Source organism: Anomaloglossus baeobatrachus, chromosome 1 (assembly GCF_048569485.1).
Source record: "Anomaloglossus baeobatrachus isolate aAnoBae1 chromosome 1, aAnoBae1.hap1, whole genome shotgun sequence".
In the NCBI taxonomy this organism is placed as follows: Eukaryota; Metazoa; Chordata; class Amphibia; order Anura; family Aromobatidae; genus Anomaloglossus; species Anomaloglossus baeobatrachus.
Genome location: NC_134353.1, coordinates 272110924 through 272132356, shown reverse-complemented (window position 1 = coordinate 272132356; position 21433 = coordinate 272110924). Strand labels below are relative to the sequence as shown.

General features: G+C 43.3%; 1 protein-coding gene across 2 annotated transcripts in view; it reads left to right on the top strand.

Moving 5' to 3' along the window:
- Positions 1-21433, top strand: part of PRSS12 (serine protease 12) — a 283643-nt gene that overhangs the window by 216932 nt on the left and 45278 nt on the right. For both annotated transcript variants that reach the window (XM_075350102.1, XM_075350092.1), the window contains one exon: positions 13980-14185. In XM_075350102.1, the coding sequence (XP_075206217.1) occupies positions 13980-14185 (206 nt within the window). The remainder of the gene's footprint in view (positions 1-13979; positions 14186-21433) is intronic.

Genomic DNA, 21433 nt, shown 5'->3' with positions numbered 1-21433 from the left:
GAGTCATGCCATGAGATTGCATTGAGGATGCTAGCTGGTAGGAGGAGGTTCACTGACTACGGATGGCCCAAATGTACCAATTTCCTTTGAATCTTGTTGTTTCATTTTAATTTGAGCAATATGAATTTTCAGCCTATGAATGTAAAAATTCTTTAAAAGTTTCAGGAATTGGAACAAACTTTATTTCGAAATTACGATGATTAACGGGTGTGAGCGAAACACACTCCTATGCCATTTAAACTAAAAAAATAATAAGATTTGTTTTACGAGCGCTTGGGAAATCAATAAAGCACACAGAGCTTTGAGTATACTAGAGATTTCTGCTTTATTATATCATGTGTCCAGTTTATATAGGATCTCAAAACAAAGAACTAGCTCCTGTGAACTATGCACCAGTAAGAGCAGTATGTGTGTGTATAGAAATGTGAAACTTTCCACCCATCAGAGCCACCCAATCACCATGATATCATACAGTTATAAGACACGATGGATACTATAGGAACAAAATGAATTCTGCTCTCTCATACGGGTGTCTGTCATCACAAACTGTGTCCAAAATAAGCACAACAACCATGTTTTTTTTTTAGTAATTTATGCTATCAGGTGCTTGGAGCAATGTTAGTTTGTTTCAGCATTTTAGTGCATTTTTCCACCTACTTGTATTCCACCCCTTTTTACATGATTGACATCTCTGGGTTTACAGGAACCAGAGAGGGGTGAAAAAGATCCATTGATGGAAAACAAATAGATGAGAAGGTGCATCACGTGGCCTCATCCAGGGCGCACCAAAAACCTCTCTAGCATATTTAAACATGGAAACAATTTTTGTAAATCTTGGTAATGGATTCGGATAGCAGAGGTACAATTTTTATTAGAATTCCTTACAAGATGATGTGCTTGGTTTGAATAGTCATGTTTTGATGATAGACCGCCTTTAAACATTGTGATTGTAGAAAGACAAAATTTGAAAACACTTTTAATTCATAAAAGCAGAATTTTTGATTCCCCATACTTGTTGGTAAAATAAAGGAAAAAAAATGCTTCACTGAATAAGTGAGAAATATTGAATATTGCTGTGATTAATTTAATTTATATAATTTAAAAACAGTTTTTTTTTATTTGATCTTATAAAGTTGTATTCTCTATTAATGGCCAGAAACATGTGAATAATGAAGTGTGAAAATGTAACTTTCCTTACCATTTCACAGCTGATGGAAAACACAGACATCAGGGATTTTATTTATAGATGCTTCATACTTAAAGGGAATATAATCCTCCCTCGACAACACTGTATATTTCAATACTTTTTCCATACACATACTTTGGACTATTATTGCAAATAAGCATTGCTAAGTGAGACATGTATTACAAAAACTTTCTGGACAATGATCAATTGCTGCAGCAAGGAAACTATATTAATAAAATAAAAGGATAGCCCTCCCTCCTCCTTCCATCCAACCTTGAGAGGGTTACTGCAGACTGAAGATTGTTTCCTGCGGCCAACAATGTCATTATATGTAGCTGAGTAGACGTGAACAGCCTAAATCACATTAAAGGACTGTCTTACAAATTAGAAAAGGCCTATTAAGACGCTAAATATATCATGATATCTCATTTCAGTGCAGCCAAGCATTACGTAAGATCACACAAATTATTTAGTATATTACATAATGTCTGAAGACTGGCTACATGATTTGACAACATTATGACAGTCTAAGACATGGGTGAAATCTAGAATAAGACGTTGGTAGACACTGAACAAAGGCGATGTCAAAGTGCAAGCGTTTGGGAAAACACAATAAATGTCACTCTGCCATGCTACAGTGATTTACAGATACGTGTGACTGGGAAAACAAAAACACATGTACAAATAATTTTCACTGCAAATATCTATTATTATGAAAAGATTTGTTAGAACTTTCTCTAAAATAGTACTACAACACTTAAAGGGGTTCTCCATCATCATTATTGTAATGCTACCACAAGGGGCCACAGGTACACAGGAGAGATGTAGAGTTCCTAGGTGTAATGCTGCATCTGCCCACTAGATGTCACCAATATCTAGACGGGGAGGTAGTAGAATGGTTATAAAAGGTGAGAGTCAGAGCCAGGAGGTCACTTCAGTGCAAAGGAGGAAGAGGAGCCAAAGTCACGTGAAAGTCTAAGGTCGGTAGCCAGGAGGTAACATCAGATACAGATGGGGAGCAGAACCATAGTCTGAGAGCAAGCTGGGGTCAGAAGCCAAAGGGGAAAACCAGTACAAAAGGGGGGAAGCGGGACTGAGGGAACAAGACAAGCAAAGGGTCAGGAAGTCAGGGAGCACAGACAAGACGGACAGAGCGGTAGACAGGGAGAGGAGTCGGGGTAGCGAGACAAGGATCAGATCAAACTCACAGGAACCAGAAGCACACACCACTGCAGAGTAGGAACTATCACTAGCAAAGTTCTGGTGGAAACAGCCAAAAGATAAAGCAAGGCACTAAACACCCACCAGCAAGGAGAATACAAACCATTGAGCAATAGACACAACCCAATGACTCTGCAAGGAGCAGAGCCAATAACAGAGAGAGGTAGTGCATGTGAAGCTGACGTAGCGATAATTTTCGCTACGCCAGCTATCACACGATATCGTACCTGCGACGGGGGCGGGGACTATCGCGTGCGACATCGCAGAATCGGCTTGCGATGTCGCAACGTGCAAAGCCTGCCTTAAGCTTCTTAGTAGGACGTAGAGGAAACAAAGATGGCAATATGACTGTAAGATTGGACTACATAGAGTTTGTTATAATATAGACACAAGTTTCTATAAGGACTTTTGGCAAAGTTTTTTTTACTTTTCATTGTAAATGTTTCGAAATAATTAGGTTTTAGATACAATACCAGACATCCAAGGAGAACAACAGGGAAAAAGCAGACATTTATTCAATCAACCCTGTCTCCTGCTCATAAAATGAGTTATATAACTCTTAAAAATTCCCGCTCTCCCCTGATTTTGTCAATATTTTCTGTTTTGTACCCACATTACTCTTCTGCAGAGATATTCACATGTGTTGCTTTTGGGGCACAGTATGTAAAATCTCCACAGTCCAAGTAGACCAGTGTTTCTCAACTCCAGTCCTCAAGACCCACCAAAAAAATCATGTTTTTAGGTTTTCCTCAATCAAGTGTTCAGGATTTCCTTAAAGTTGCACAAGTGATGGAATTATTCCCTGTCTAATATTGAGGAAAACTTGAAAACATGATCTGTTGGTGGGTCTTGAAGACTGGAGTTGAGAAACACTGAACTAGACGTTTCTTCAGAGTCTTATCTGGCGGTGTGTACTTTCACGCCTCCCTCTCAGATGCTGCCAATCACAGCTCAGGAGCTGACCTACCGGTATCAATGCTGAACTGTAATTGGCAGCATCTGGGAGGGAGGGGGTGGAGACTGAAAAAGCGCCAAGTTAGTCCGCAAATTAGGAATTTCAAATGATTGACTCCAAAAGCAACAAATGGGAATATTTCTGCAATGAAGGAAGAAACAGAAGAATCGGGGGAAGTCAGAGAATTTTATAAGGTACTTAACACAATATTTTTGAGAAAGTGACAAGTCGCATTTAACTGCTTAGGAAGCAATATTCATGATTAGAGATGAGCGAACTCGCCGTGGTTCGGCTCGAGTTCGGTTCGTCGAACGGAGGTCTCATTCGAGCTCAGTTCGGCGAACGTTCGACGAACCGAACTCGAACCAATAGGATATAATGTGAGGCAATCACAAACACATAAAAACGCATTATAAATGTACACATACAGTTAATAAACATTGCCATAACACTTACCAGTCCCCACGATCGCTCCTGCACTCTGTCTCCTGCCGCTATTCCATCCGATGATCGCTGAATCCTCCCGGTGACCAGCACTGCCAGCAGTGATGCAGGACCTAGCGTGGCGTCAAAATAGCCATGTGACCAGTCACGTGGCTATTATCTCATTGGCCACAGACTGGTCACATGACTATGACGCGTCATGTAGGACCTGTCATTGCACTCTCCGGTACACGGTGCACATTTGTGTATCGCCGTGTACCGGCGACATGCTCTAGCACACGGTCGACTCCCCGTTCCGTTAGGGACCGGCTGACACAGCCGGTCATTAACGGAGATCACCATTGCCATAGCAACGCAGTTAGCGGTGACGTCACCGCTAACCGCGGCTCCGGGAATCACATGATTGGAGCCCTGTTGCTATGGTAACGCGTCTGTCACCGCCAGCAGCCAGCAGCACTGATCTCTCACAGAGTGAAGGCTGCACGCTGCTTCCCGTGCAGCCTTCACGGAGTGAAGGCTGCACGGGAAGCAGCGTCTTCCCCCACGCAGCAGTGATGGAGCAGAGCTGCATTTGTTGAACAAGAAAGACAGAAGACCATGGATCGTGGAGGGCTGACAGGGGGTAATAAAGATGGAGTCTCTAATGTGTCTGTGTATTTATTTCTATTAAAGTATTTTTTCTCTGTGTGGTGTTTTTTTTTAACCCTTTATTGGAGATTCTTAATGGCCGGGTCAAATGTGCCTGACATTAAGAATCTCTGGCTTAATACTGGCTAGTAAAACAAAGCCAGTATTAACTCATGATTACCCAACAAGCCACCCGGCTCCAGGGCTGTTGGAAGAGTTGGATACAGCGCCAGATGATGGCACTTCTATGAGAGCGCCATTTTCTGGGGCGGCTGCGGACTGCAATTCGCAGCAGAGGCGCCCAGAAACCTCGGGCTAACCTATGCTGTGGATTCCAATCCCCAGCTGCCTAGTTGTACCTGACTGGACACAAAAATGGGGCGAAGCCCACGTCATTTGTTTTTTAATTATTTCATGAAATAATTTAAATAATTAAAAAAAATGGGCTTCCCTATATTTTTGGTTCCCAGCCGGGTACAAATAGGCAACTGGGGGTTGGAGGCAGCCCGTGGCTGCCTGCTGTACCTGGCTAGCATACAAAAATATGGCGAAGCCCACGTCATTTTTTTGGTGGGCAAAAAACTTCTGCATACAGTCCTGGATGGAGTATGCTGAGCCTTGTAGTTCTGCAGCTGCTGTCTGCTCTTCTCCATTCAGACAGACAGCAGCTGCAGAACTACAAGGTTCAGCATACTCCATCCAGGACTGTATGCAGAAGTTTTTTGCCCCCTGAAAAAATTATGTGGGCTTCGCCATATTTTTGTATGCTAGCCAGGTACAGCAGGCAGGTACGGCTGCACCCAACCCCCAGTTGCCTATTTGCACCCGGCTGGCAACCAAAAATAAAGGGAAGCCCTTTTTTTATTATTTCATGAATTTCATGAAATAATTAGAAAACAAATGACGTAGGCTTCGTCCCATTTTTATGTCCAGCCAGGTACAACTAGGCAGCTGGGGATTGGAATCCGCAGCACAGGTTGGCCTGAGCTTTCTGGGCCCCACTGCTGCGAATTGCAGTCAGCAGCCACCTCAGAAAATGGCACTTTCATAGAAGCGCCATCTTCTGGCGCTGTATCCAACTCTTCCAGCACCTGCCTGCTATACCTGGCTAGCATACAAAAAAATGGCGAAGCTCACGTCCTTTTTTTGTAGTTTTTTGGCAAAAAAAATAAAAAATGCTTCCCTGGATTTTCCATTGCCAGTGAAGGTAACACCAAGCAGTGGGGGTTAGCAGCCAGTAGCTGCTTGGATTACCCTTAGCTAGCAATACAAAAAATGGAGCGGGAGCCCATATATATTTTTTTTAATTATTTATTTAAATAACTAAAAACAAAATGGGCTTCCCTGTATTTTGATTGCTGGACATCACAGTGCTGTAAAAATAAATCTTTAAAAAAAATGACGTAGCGCTCCGCGGTATTTTTGATTCTCAGCACAGATAAAGCAGACAGCTATGGGTTGCCACCCCCATCTGCCTGCCGTTACCTTGGTTGGCAATCAAAATACAGGGAAGCCCATTAATTTTTTCTATTTAAAAAATAGTTAAAAAAAAATGACGTTGGGTCCCCCCATTTTTGATAGCCAGTTAGGGTAAAGCAGATGGCTGTAGCCTGAAAACCACAGCTGTCAGCTTTACCGTGGTTGGGGATCCATTGTGGAGGTCCCCCCAGGCTCTTTTTTTATAATTATTTTATAAATATTAATAATTACACAAAAAAAAGTAGGGTCCCCCCCAAATTGGATCACCAGCCAAGGTAAAGCGGACAGCTGTGGTCTGGTATTCTCAGGGTGGGAAGGTCCATAGTCATTGGGCCTTCACAGCCTAAAAATAGCAGGCCGCAGGCACCCCAGACATGGCGCATCCACTAGATGCGCCAATCCTGGCGCTTCACCCCAGCTCATCCCGTGCCCTGGTGCAGTGGCAAACGGGGTAATAAATCGGGTTGATACTAGCTGTAAAGTCACCTGAGATCAAGCCCAGCAGTTTGTGATGTCATGGCGTCTATTAGATACCCAACATCATAAACTGTCAGTACTAACAAAAAAAAAATCGACAAAAGAAATTTATTTGAAAAAACAGTCCCCAAAACATTTCCTCTTTCACCAATTTATTGTAAGAAAAAAAATAAAGGGGTCCCACGACGACTCTGGACCGTCTAGAATATGGGGGGGAGACACTCAGGGAACGTATCCCCCATTTTCTAGGAGTGCAGACCCTTCATGTGAGGAGTGTGGGTGCAATGAATCTGCACTCACTCTCCCCGGGTCCACAGCAGCAGAGTCCATGTCGTAATGGTTGCTACCAAAGCTGCAATGCCCTGCTCATGAGGTAAGGGCATGCATAATCAGGAGAACTATTCTACATTTCCAAATATTGGTATTTGCTGATATGATTGCTATTCCACCTACTATATATTGGGGATAGGATCTTGGAGATGGAATACCCCTTTAAGTCCAGTTATCCAGCTGAATGAATACTTAACAACAGAGCTCGCTATTTAGATGTGTTTTCTTGTGGCGTATACCGGACTCTCATGTTTGGTTGTCATTCAGCAGGGAAACTATAAAAACAAATCCCTCCATTTGGAAATGTAGTATATAGCTCTCCTGATCAATTATGTTCCTTACCTCAAGAGCAGGGCATTGCAGTAATAATAAAAAATTATTCATTTATATAGCGTTATTAATTCCATAGCGCTGTATGTCTTTGGAGTGTGGGAGGAAACCGGAATACACAGAGGAAACCCACGCAAACACGGGGAGAACATACAAACTCCTTGCAGATGGTACCCTTGGTGAGAATTGAACCCAGGACCTCAGCGCTGCAAGACTGCAGTGCTAACCACTGAGCCACAGTGCCGCCCATTTAGCTTACAGATGCATAACCACCACTCACTGTGTCTGAACACAGGAAGCTGAGCTGACAGCCGCTCTGTGCATGCGGCAGCGTCTATTGTGAAGGAGAGGGCCGTGGGGGGATCAACGCTGCACAGGTACCGTGGGACACCGGGGAACACCGGTGGGGTTATAGGGAGTGACCTGGCAGGGCCTGGGGAGGAGTTTTCTGTCGCATGTGTCATGGCACATGCGACAGAAATCAGAGGAGTAGGGTGAATGCGGCCGGCGCGCTGCTGTGCGCGTGGCCATCTTGGATTTCTGGGAGGGCACCAGGGGGGGCACTTTGGCGACACCAGGGGACCGGGGAGGAGATTTATCATGTTTGTTCATGCCAGATGGGAGATAAATAATTTTTTACCGGCGCTGTCATTTACTGTAACGTGATCATCGGTATACGGTGTATACCTGTAATCACGTGAGCGGGGACCAGAAAAACCGTCCTGAATCAGGATCTCCAGGGTCTCAGCTAGCCCTGAAACCCCGGAGATTTTCTGACGCTGGGGGGCGTTATTCACTTATTTCTGCCTGCTGTTTATAAACGGCAGATCAGAATAAGGCTACATTCACACGACCGATCCATTTTTGTGGTCTGCAAAAAACAGTCCGGTTTTTTTTCACGGGTGCATCCGTGTGGCATCCGTTTCCGTTCCGTAGATGGTCCGTATGTCATCTGTTTGTCATCCGTGTGCCTTCCGTTTTTTTTGTGTACTGCAAAAAAACTGAAGGAGGGAAAATACATAAATTTACCCAGGATCCATAGCTTCAACCTACATGAGGCGGTCACATGTTCACTCCAGTGCCATTTTCTACTGCTTTTCACAGCGTAGAGCGTTCTGGTGATTTTCTTGTGCTTGTACACTTCATATCAGTCTTTTCTGTCATTATAATGGCAGAAAGACACATAATGTCCCACTCTCCTGCATTTTGTAATTTTGAACCCTTTGGTGCCTTTCATGTTGCACTAAGGGGTGCTTAGCTTTGTATTTAGCCAAAAAAATGAAAAAAAAAAATGACGTAGGGTTCCCCCTATTTTTGTAACCAGCTAGGGTAAAGCAGACGGCTGCAGCCTGCAGACCACAGCTGGCAGCCTCACCTTGGCTGGTAATCCAAACCTGAGGGCACCCCACGCTGTTATTTTAAATTAAATAAATAATTAAAAAAAAAAACACGTAGGGGTCCCCCCCAAAACAGCCAACGTAAAGCAGACAGCTGGGGTCTGATATTCTCAGACTAGGGAGGTCCATGGTTATTGGACTCTCCCCAGCCTAAAAATAGCAGGCCGCAGCCGCCCCAGAAATGGCGCATCCATTAGATACGCCAATCCTGGTGCTTCGCCCCAGCTCATCCCGTGCCCTGGTGCGGTGGCAAACGGGGTAATATATGGGGTTAATACCAGATGTGTAATGTCTCCTGGCACCAAGCCTCGGGGTTGGTGAGGTCAGGCGTCTATCAGATACCCGACATCACCAACCCAGTCAGTAATAAAAAAAAATAGACGACAAACACATTTTTATTTGAAAAAACACTCCCCAATACATTCCCTTTTTAACCAATTTATTAGAAAGAAAAACAAATCCAGGTCTGGTGTAATCCAAGGGGTTGCCATGACGTTCCACAGTGTCCCAGTCAATGAAGAGCAGGATTTTCCCCATTGGCTGGGAGAGCAGTGCAGTGACCTGAGCTAACATCAATGGGTCAGCCCAGGTCACTGCAGGGGATGACAAGTGCTGTTGTCAGCGAGGTACATTACCTGCGCTGATCTCCTGCACTGCTGACAGCACCTGTCACTGAGTTCAATGACCGCCGCCTTCACAGCCAAGTATCGGGAGCAGCCCGTGACGTCACCGCTAGTTAGTCTCGGGTCGGAAGCGAGAGAAGGTGATGTGACAAGCGGCGGCCATGGAGGACAGTGACAGCGCTGAGGTCGGGACTTCATCACTGCAGGTAAGCCGAGCGGGACCATGTGTGCAGAGTGCCAGGAGGACGTCAGTGTCGTGGACTGCATGGCTGGGGACGTGTGTGTGTGTGTGTGTACATGCCGCGTGCAGGAGGGGGCGGAGTGAGCTGAGCGGGGAAGTGTGGGCTTCCTGCACGTAACTAGGATAAACATCGGGTTACTAACCAAAGCGCTTTGCTTGGATACCCGATGTTTATCTTGGTTACCAGCTTCTGGCAGGCTGCCAGCGATGGCTCCTGCACACTGTAGCTGTAAAAAGCCCTGCTTTTTGCTGCTAGAATCGTTCTTGAACGTATCTAGAACTATCGAGCTTTAGCAAAAAGCTCGAGTTCTATTTCGATCTAGAACAGCCCCCAAAATCACTCGAGCCGCGAACCGGAGAACCTCGAACCACGAACCGCACTCAACTCTATTCATGATTATTGATTTATATTGGACAATAACAGAAAATAGGTTTCTATTGTCCGCTGTTTAATAGGTGAACATATGTAACACTAAGTAAGTATAAAACAGCATAAAGCGCACAGACAGCTTCTTCTCATTCCCTTTTTCTTGTATGGATAAATAAATCTACTCCATTGATAGAAATAGGTTGATTGCACACGCCTCGGGTCTGTATAAATTTAGCTCCTTCACCCCCAAAGGTTTTCTGTTTCTTCCTCCGATTTTTCTAAACGCCATCACTTTTTTATTTTTCCAACAATAGTGCCGTATAAGAGCTTGATGTTATGTGGGACAAATTTTACTTTTGAACAACACCATTCATTCTGCCCCATATATTGTTCTGGAAAATGGGAAAAAAAATTCCAAGTGCGGTGAAATTGCAAAAAAAGTGTAATTCCACGATTGTTTTGGAGATTTTTTATTTACCATGTTCACTTTATGGTAAAAATGATCTGGCAGTATGATTCCCCAGGTCAGTACAAGTTTGTAGCTACCAAACATGTAGAGTTTTACTTTTATCTAAGTGGTGGAAAAAAATCATTATTGTTTTATTTTCAATGAGGCAAAAGGGGGGTGATTTGAACTTTTAGGTTTCTTTTTTTTGTTTTTTTTAATTTTTTTTTACTGATTTTACTAGTCTCCCTAGTGGACTTTATGTCTGTACACTCCGATCACTTCTGCTGATCAGAGCGATGCTTCAGGCCTCAGCTGGAATTCACAGGAAGTGAGTCATCACAGTGACAGGGGTCATCTGACCCTGCGCTGTCCTGGCCACACATTGGCACCCTGTGATCGCTTAATGTGGCCGCCCATTGCGGCAGGGAACAGCGTGGTCATCACCGGAGAGCGTTATATAGTGCTGTCAGAATTTGACAGCACGATCTAAGGGGTTAACAGGTGTGTGTGGATTGGAATTCCACCTGCGCCTGTTAGCCGCACATGTCTGCTGTTCAGATCAGCAGACATGTGTGGGGATAACTGCAGGCTTGTTGCAGGAGCCCGTGGTAACCAGGGGAGGGGAACTAGGACTTAAATATATGTCCTAGGTCGTGAAGGGGTTAATTCAGTCTCTAAAAACAAAGAAAACAACTACTTTTCTATTAAAACATAAAATGATCCTGACTCAGAAGAGGTTATGTCTACAGTTGTAGGCAGCAGGACACACCCACCTCAAGCCACAAATGGAATACTGTTCGCTGTTCACTTCATCATCTGTGCAGCTCAGATATGGTCCTGCAATTAATAAACTCACAAATGTATATGACCATCTAAGATATAAAATATATTCATAAAGATTAACAATAATTAGGGCATGTATAGTGAACACATATACGTACAAGTGCAGCTGATTTATACAGATGGACTCAGGGCACATCGCACAAGAGCAGAAGCAGACATGAGTAGAAATGGCGCTCTTTAGGTGGTCACGGACCAGATGTCTGATATATGGCAAACACTATATGCTCGTTATACAAAGTGCCTGCTCTCATTGCCTCGGATGGCACTGCTTGATTCTTCGCTTTATGTGATATTGTATGTAGAGACATACAAGTATATCAATGGCCATACAGATCTTGCAGTGCTGGGGTCCTGGGATCAAATCCCATCAAATACAAAATCTACAAGGATGTTTATATGTTCTCCCCGTGTTTGCACGAGTTTCCTCCCACTCTCCAAAGACCTACTAATAGGGAATTTAGATTGCAAGCCCCAATGAGGACAGTAATGATCATGTCTGTGAAATTAATAGCGTCATATAAGTGAGTAAAATAAATAAATATTGTATATAGGTAGCACTTATGAAGAGAATATTGCCATCTTTTCAGCTAGAATTGGTAAGCGGCAATACTAACATTGGCCAATGCGCAGGTGTCTTTTAAGACACAATTGATGAATTGAGTGCATTTCAGCCATTGGCTCTGGAAGAGGTAATTACCTGGAAAGTGCTTCTAGAGAATAACCAAGCATAAGACACAAACGTGCTCGCTATTCATTATTTGCTGTGTTGTAATTAAAAGGCAATGTGCTCACAATTAATATTCATCAGCAGTGCGATAAATGTTTCTAAGCTCGGTGTTGATGGAATTTAAATACAAAGATTTTACTTGTTTCTATTTTTTATTCTTAACATTTTGTTCCATGGTAGAATATAACATAGATTTTCTTTTTTTGCTCTTCTATGCTCCTTATCTCCTCATGCACCTTGTATTAATTGTCACATGTGGCAGAAGAAGGGAAGTGATGAATGATTTACGTATATTTGTATTAAATGGTTATCTTCTTTTAGAACCGCTACTGTCCATATGCCATTGGAAGAGGGGTATCCTGCTTATGACCCCACTCTGTGAGCCAAAGTAGAACTACTTAGTGTATGTATTATGTGATCCCAATACAGAATTAAAAGAAAAGATGTTCAAGTATTATTTTATAAGAAGATACAGGTATTTAATAAAACAGACAAATTAGGATTGGCGAAAAGGTCCTCTTTTAACCCCTTAACCCCTGGGCGATTTTCCATTTTTTTTTCTCTCCTTCTTCCAGGAGCCGTAACTTTTTTATTTTTCCATCAATCTTGCCATATGAGACTTGTTTTTTTGCAGAACAAGTTGTACTTTTAAATGAAACCATAAGTTTTACTATATAGTGTACTGATGAATGGCAAAAAAAATCCAAGTGCTGAAAAGTTGCAAAAAAAAAAAAGTGTGAATATATGATGGTTTTGGGGATATATTATTCACTGTGTTCACTATATAGTAAAACTGATGTGTTAAAGTGATGCCTCAGGTTGGTACGAGTTTGTAGACACCAAATATGTATAGGTTTACTTTTATCCAAGGAGTTAAAAAAATTCAGAAATTTGTCCCGCAAAAATGGCGCACATTTTGCGCCATCTTCTGCAACCTGTAGCGTTCTAATTTTTCAGGATATGGGGCTCAGTGATGGCTTATTTTTTGCATCTTGAGCTGACATTTTTAATGGTACCATTTTTGCGCAGATGCTACGTTTTGATCGCTTGTTACTGCATTTTGTGCAAAATTTAAGATGACCAAAAAACATAATTTTGGCATTTGGAATTTACCAATCAGTTTAATTGATTTTATATTTTGAGACATCACAAGACCCTGTGCTATCATGGCAACCATCGGCTCCACGTGATCACGTCATATGGACGCCGATGGCGGCGGGTAAGTGTGAGTTACCCACTCTGGGCTTTTAAATTGCATTGCCACATTTTGAAGATGCGATTTAAGGTGTTAACAGGCGTGGGTGGATCACGGATCCACCTGCACCTGCGAGGCATACATGTCAGCTGTTCAAATCACTGCTGGCTCACCGCAGCAGCCAGACGTAATCACCCTTCATGATTTAGGTCGTCCCTGTATGTCCTTGGTTGCGAAGGGGTTAAAGGGTATCTGTCAGCAGATTTTTGAAATGTAATCTGAGGACAGCATGCTGGAGGGGTTGAAAAACAAAACTCACCTATGCCTCTCTTATTAGGCTGTATGCTGTTGTATACTTAAACTGAAAGCTTTATCAACTAGTGATTATTATTGCTGGACTACCATATCACGTGTATGGCAGTCCAGCATGGCCCCTTCTGGGATTGATACCTTACTGTCCATGTACAATCTCTACAGAGAGCCTGCTGTAGACCTGGACAGTCCTCTTAGCTTTGCTAAACCTAAAAGTTTTGATTGTGTCAGAACAGCTGCAGCGAGTAATCTAAGTGATATATTGTTGGATTCAGAATCTCTTAGCATGCATCATGCTGCTCTCAGATGAGGTAGTAAAAAGCTACTGACAGATTCTATTTAATAAATATAATTTCCAATCAATAATACTAAGAATTCTTATTGACTTTTTAATACAGTTGGTCACATGTTGATAGTTCATGGTTGTCTTACCAGAGCCCTGCAAACTTGCCTGTTGGCATCCTTAGTCTTCTGATAAGTAGGTCTGGAACGACACCATTGTTGTGGCACGACACAGGCATGACGTCGCCTACTAATGAGAAGCAGCAACAAAAATGCTGGCAGGTAGGAGAATGTTCGTAGGGCACCAGTCTGGTGGTTACAGACTAATAACGTGGTCAGTGGACTAGTGTCCTGTGAATATACTCTTTAGCATCTTATCTGAACATATATATTCCTTCTCAATATAATGTTATGACTTATGAAGCCATAAATGTCTGATTTTTTACTATATTGTATATCTGTACTTCCTGATGAGTGCTATTAACATTTCAGAGGTTCTGCAAAGTCCAGGAACATGGCTTATTTTGGAGAAGGTAAAGGACCCATTCACGTGGATAATGTCAAATGTACCGGAAACGAAAGATCCTTGGCAGACTGTATCAAAGAAGATATCGGAAAGCACAACTGTCGCCACAGTGAGGATGCTGGAGTCATCTGTGATTACTTAAGCAATAAAATGACGGCTGTAGGACATAGAGGTGGGTTCTGCTTAACACTACGACTTAAGGTAGACATATTTAAGAGGATTTATAGGAGTCACATTATAAAATCACTGAACCCTGTATGAATAAAGTCACATTGAAAAACATGTACAAACGTAGAAAAAAAATTGTATTATTGTGCACATGTGCATTGAATATATGTATATTACAGAAACAGAAAATGGCATCATCTATTTGATTTCTTTGTTTTAAACAAGAAGATGGGAGAAAAGCTCATTAACAGCAGAGCAAAGTTTTATAAATGTGCCTTCTATTTTTGATGATAGGAAAAGCATCTTCTTACATCTCTCAACCAAATGGAAATGTTTTTATTAAAAATGGCCCTGTCTTTTCTTTCCGTGCCTATGAGAAGTCCACAGGCAAATGAGTTCACTGTGTCTAGAGGAAGGTCAGAAACTTCATTTACTTGACATTCTCCTTAGTCACAGTCACAGCTGTTCTGCTAAAGCCTGTGGAGTGAAGAAACAAGAAGATACATTATTAACAGCCTCAATCAGAGACAAGTAGGCAACTGCCAAGTTACAGTACCAATTAAGAGTTGGGGGATGCTATGGGTGCCGTTGCTAGGCAATGATCCTATTTTCTTAGAATAAATGAAGTTTTGCAGATCATGGATTTCTGGAAACAATAGAACTCTCAGGATGAAGAAGCCATTCAGTTCACAGCATAAATAATTATCAGACTTTGTAATTTCACAGTTTGTCCTTACGTGTAGAAAGTTGGGAAAAACTATTTATATCTCAAGGGAAAGATTTGTCTCACATTTAAGACACATAGTTTACTCAGAAAAGGGAACATCATGGCCAACATGTTCATATGACCCTGATGTGGATAAGTCAATGCTAGATTGACCTGGTGAGGTGGATTCATGAAGCCACAGGTCATGGGTAGACACATGGACCCAGGCAGTTGGCACAGCAAGTTGAAAGGCACATGAAAGAATACGCTGACATGAGTAAGAAAATCTCACATTGCACTCAGACAAATGTTATTCAAATGAGAGAAAGCAGATGGTCAGCTTTTTTACGATCCAGATTCTGAATGCTGCAATTGTCAGCAAGAGATATGTCATTCGCACCCATACAAGTCTATGGGTGTGAGTGAAACACCGGACTGCACTCGGATGACATCCAATTTCAGTGCAATAATCACATCAGCTGACAAATTAGGAGATGAGAAGATTAATCCTCCCCCTCCTCCGCAGCTGTGATCCAATCACAAGATCGGATCACAGTTGCATGACACTCAGCTCACGCTGGCAGCACGGTGGTAGCCGAAGGTCATCAGCATATCACATCCAATGCACTCGCATCGGATGCCATATGATTGTGTGAATCCAGCCAAACAGTAAGGATCCTGTGCTAGATGGCAGAAAAGCAAGTGATATAGGACACACCAGATGTCACAGAACCAAGAGCAAATTGGTAGGTCTGAAACAGCTTTCAGATATAGGTAGTAGAATTCACAGCAAATTGTAGCATGTTATGAACAGTTTACAATAACTGTGCTGTTTACAGCAAATGATGAGTTATCCAGCAGGTCACAGAAATAGCAGATGCAAGTTACAGAAGCCACCACAGATTGTAATGTAATGTGAACAGACTCTAATATTTGTGTGATGCTTTCAACAAATGATTTATCAACCAGCAAGTCAGCGAGGCAGCAGATTGAAATACCAGAAATCACAGAAGTCTGAAGAAATTATATCAATAGAAGGGATTGGATGTTGGATGTCTCATAACTCAGAAATAAGGGTGTGTCTAAGGAAGTCTTCAAAGCTTCTAGGGGATGATGTCACTGATGATTAGACATGAGCGAACCTGAGGTTCGATTTTCGAACTGAACACCAACTTTAAAAATCAAGGTCCAGGTTCAGGGCTTGGATGCTTTACGTGCGACCTTCACTTAATCGAGTAATGCTGTGCTTAGGTACGCTTGGTGCTGAGCCCTGTGCAAGCCACTTGCAGTGTTTGAACAGCTCGCACTGGGGGTAACATCTGCATGATTACGTGCAGTGTGCAATCCAAAAAATTGTTTAAAAAAGACCACCCACCCTCCCCCGGAAGGGAACTGCTTATGTCTGGTTGTTTGTGGGCGGAGACTCAAAGGGGTACTTTGCACGCTGTGACATCGCAAGCCGATGCTGCGATGCCGAGCGCGATAGTCCCCGCCCCCGTCGCAGCTGCAATATCATTGTGATATCTGCCGTAGCGAATATTATCGCTACGCCAGCTTCACATGTACTCACCTGGTGTGCGACGTCGCTCTGGGCGGCGAACCGCCTCCTTGTTAAGGGGGCGGGTCGTGCGGCGTCACTGCGACGTCACGCGGCAGGCGGCCAATAGGAGCGGAGGGGCGGAGATGAGCGGGATGTAAACATCCCGCCCACCTCCTTCCTTCCGCATATCCTACGGGAGCCGCGGTGACGCCGGTAGGAGATGTTTCTCGCTCCTGCGACTTCATACACAGCGATGTGTGCTGCCGCAGGAGCGAGGAACAACATCGTACCGTCGCGTCAGCGTAATTATGGATTACGCCGACGCTACACCGATGATACGATTGCGACGCTTTTGCGCTCGTTAATCGTATCATCTAGGATTTACACACTATGATGTCGCCTGCGATGCCGGATGTGCGTCACTTTCAATTTGACCCCACCGACATCGCACCTGCGATGTCGTAGTGTGCAAAGTAAACCAAACTGTCAATCAGTTACTTGCTCCGGGATTTGGGTCAAGCTTGAGCTAGGGGAGGCTCGGCTTCTTGGCTGCCGGTGAATCGAACCTCCACGGAACCGCTCATCTCTACTGATGATCATCAAGCTACCTGTAGGATCTGACATGGAGCACAACAAAGGAAGGTGGCAACAGAGGAAGGGAGTGTAGCTCAGCACTGAAGACATGTGTAAAGTGTTTTGTGAATAATTGCACAACTCTCGGACTGAAGTAACTCCTTCAACTTAGAAAAACCCTTATGTAACCCTTATTGTTTCTTGACAATGTAATTGTAACCAAACTCACTCACTTACTGATACTATGAAATCAACACTTCATGTGAATATGTTGCAGGCAGGACACATTCTACCCTATATGCAGCAGATCAGTGTACTTTGCAATATCCTTACTTGTTTCATATGAAACCGCTGTGATGGAACAAGAGCAACAATCCAAAACCTCCATTATTATTAATGTTTTGCAGTTTTTGCTACATGTGCAGGTTTAACAAGGCAGTTAAATTGATAGATGTGTTTTAAAAAGACAATACTTTTAAGGGGGTCAAGAATTGTGTAAATGAAACACCCCAGGGGCGCTGTTAAATTGTTTCCTTTGTTTTCCGTTTTAAATTGTTTATTAAAGCCTATCTGGTAATGAATTTGTACAATATCATAGCAATTTTAACAAAGCCAGCAGGTTTTCTGCTTTATTTGGTAATTACATACATAGATGTCTCATTCCGCAGATGGAAAGTACTATTAAAATGAATAATACAAGACTGTTGAGAGCAGGTTTGCTTGTGCACTGGGTATCATTACTGATCCAAAATAGAGATGGGAAGTACAAATGTGTTTATAAAAAATCCCTCATACCACATGCGGCAAATTACCAACCAGGGCTTCATTTTGCCATCACAGTAAAACAGCAGTCTTATAGTCTGCTTTAAAGGCTACATTTTACTATATTTTAAATATACCACATATATATAGTTGTCTAGAGGTGTACAATTACTTAGTTTCAGTATAGTGCAGTAAATGTATTCATATTCATTACATGTAAGGCAGGATTGAAAATAACTGTACTTTTTATCATTTTTAAGTTTGTATACTGCTAAAAAAATTACAGAATGCGTTTTTTTTTCAGCACTGGAGTGGTCCTTTATATACTGACCTTCAGGTGGCTTCATTGTCTTTTGGCGCCAATCTGGTTTTCGCTGTTGTTAGGTCCTGTGGCGCCATCTTGTTTGTGAAACTTTTGACTGGTCAGAAGTTACATCACAACACCTCATTGAAATTGTAATGCCTGCCTGGAGCCACACATTCAGACTGGCTGTAAGGGGAGTCTAGAGAAAAGCTGCTCATAAAGCAGGACCCCGAGAACTCCGCAACCCTTTAACCCCTATACAGGGATTTGGAATTACACAGAGCCCCAGAGATCACTACCTGTGGTAGACTGTAGTCCGTGGTGGTCAGGCAGGGTCAAAAAGCAGGAAATGCTAAACAGGAATAGAATCAGCAGGCAAGAGCATAGTGAGGAGACAAAGCAGAGGTCAAATCCAGAACTGGCAGCAAGGTACAAAATCGACAGGCAGGAGGGTAGTCAAAAAACAAGCAAAGGTCAGCGCACAGGACTCAAAATACAAACAGCAGATAAACCAGGAGTACAGAACTATCTCTGGCAGTGGTCACATGACAGGAGGGGGAATAAGAAGGGTGTGGTGTCTTCCCATTGGCTGCAGGTGAATGATGGCAACTTCAGCTGGAAGACACACACCACCTACAATCAGCCAGTGGTACTGCAGGTTCTAGGGAAACCCAGCCTAGTGGATGAGCGGAGCCTATTATCAGCAGAGCCATGGGCACCAACTCCTCTCCCATCACCAGCACTATCCATGGTGGGAACATGGCATCGTCTGGTGATCAGAGCAGAAGTCACAGGAGCAGACTCTGGTGGGGACATGACAGAAATTCTATGTGAGCCAAAATGAGGCTCACCTAGACCTTGTATTTATTTGTGTCCTCTGGCACAGTGCATGAAACACTGGAGCTGCCGGAAGGTCACTAATCCAGGGACACTGATGGAGACTGGAAACAGATGAAGAGGACAGGAGGTGCAGGAGGCAGAGGACTTACATATAAAGCAACACTCCAGTGGAGCAATAAAAAATAACACTGGAGTGGTGCTTTAAATCACACATCAAATCTTGATGAACAAAACATTTTAGTACTAAATCTTTACTAATACCTGTTGTCTAATGGGTTGAGTACAAAATGACATATCAATGATCAATGGAAACCAAAATCCTCAAGCAACTTAGGGGCACTTTGCACACTGCGACATCGCAGGTGCGATGTCGGTGGGGTCAAATTGAAAATGACGCACTTCCGGCATCGCATGCGACATCGCAGTGTGTAAAGGCTGGATGATACGATTAACGAGCGCAAAAGCGTCGTAATCATATCATCGGTGCAGCGTCGGCGTAATCCATGATTACGCTGACGCGACGGTCCGATGTTGTTCCTCGCTCCTGCGGCAGCACACATCGCTGTGTGTGAAGTCGCAGGAGCGAGGAACGTCTCCTACCGGCCTCACTGCGGCTTCCGTAGGATATGCGGAAGGAAGGAGGTGGGCAGGATGTTTACATCCTGCTCATCTCCGCCCCTCCGCTCTGATTGGCCGCCTGCCGTGTGACGTCGCAGTGACGCCGCACGACCTGCCCCCTTAACAAGGAGGCGGGTCGCCGGCCACAGGGACGTCGCACGGCAGGTGAGTGTGTGTGTGAAGCTGGCGTAGCGATAACTTTCGCTACGCCAGCTATCACCACATATCGCTGCTGCGACGGGGGCGGGCACTATCGCACTCGGCATCGCAGCATCGGCCTGCGATGTCGTAGTGTGCAAAGCCCGCCTTTGGGATTGACTGCAAACCACCCTGAAAATCAAAGCAAAAATAGAAATCACAGGTAGATCTAATTTGTGTGAATTTCAACACTGCAACTGCTTAAAGGCAATCTGTCAGCATATTATTGCTATGCAATCTGAGGGCAGCATGAGGTAGGGGCTGTGCCACTGATTAGCATGATGTGTTGCTTACTTGGCTGTGTGCTGATGTTTCAATGCAATCACAATCAGTGTTTTATCAGCAGGAGATTATCACTGTCTGATTAGCTGCTTGTGTGTCTACTGGTCCAAGCCAAGCCTACAGCAGTGAAAGCAGCTTACCATGTACACTGTTAATCAAGGTGTGGGCTTTGCTACATCTACTTAAAAGAAAACTCTGATTGTATCACAACTGCTGCACCCAGTAAACAAAGTGACAAATTGGTGGAATTAGGGTCTCTTTCTCTACATTATACTGTTCTCAGATGATGGTTATTCCCTTACACGTGACTTAGTAATGTATATGGCACACATGTGCCTGTACCCATTCCCGAAAACATCTTGGCATGCGCATAGCAAGACAACAAATGGTGTCTGGGGGATCTCTTCACAAACCTGGGTCTGAATGGATAAAGCAGGAGAAGAAAGGAGTTAAATTCGCATTGCCATGTATAGTAAAGAAGGATTCAGGAACAAGCAGTATCATTATTTTATTGTTCCATGCATTTTGGAGTCTTGCTTCTTCTTCAGGACAAAAATCACTGATATAACATGGCAAACCTGGATCTGAGCATCAGTGAGCTCCCGGACAGTGTGTGGCACTACTTGCCGATGTTGGATGCTCTAATACATACCATCCCAGAGAGTCTCAATCAGATTCAAACCTAGGGAATCTAAAGACTAGCCAACGGCATCAATGCTTTCAATCCAGGAACTGCTTACACTTTGGCGACATGAGGTCAGTCATTGTCCTCCAGGATCTTCTGTATTGTCATAAGGTCTCATAATGGTTCTGAGGATTTCATCTGGGTACCTAAGTAGTCACAGGATTTTTCAGTAACATGTGGAGGTTTGTAAGACTTTCCAGACATATGTCACACCAGACCCACTACCAAACCAGCCATGCTTGTTGATGCTTATCAGTGTATCCAGACTTTTACACCTGTCAAGTGTTCAGTTTGAACCTTCTTTTATCTTTTAAACCTGCTGTGATTTATAGATCGCATTACTGTTGTAGCCTGTTATATTGGTGGATTTCTTGATGAAGATGTGGGGAGACACTTCGAAATGCGTAGAATAAAACCACCTTCATTCAGCCTTTTTCGTGTTTATGTCATCTCTTCTGTAGCGAAGTAATAGCTCCACATCTTTTATTCCTGATCTGCTTCGATATAGCTTAGTCTGTTGCACTATTATATTTAAAGGCAAAAACGTTAACATTTTTTCAAAATAGTAGCCTATGTTTGATGTACCCCACTGTTTGGTAGTGTACTTGTACACATCTGAAATACAGAAGCCGTGAAAGGTATCAATAAGGATCGTCCTTATGATGTATAACACCTAAATTCACAGCAAACGCATCATGAATGCACCCTTACTGCGTGACAATTTTGAATAATGATGGAGCTTTA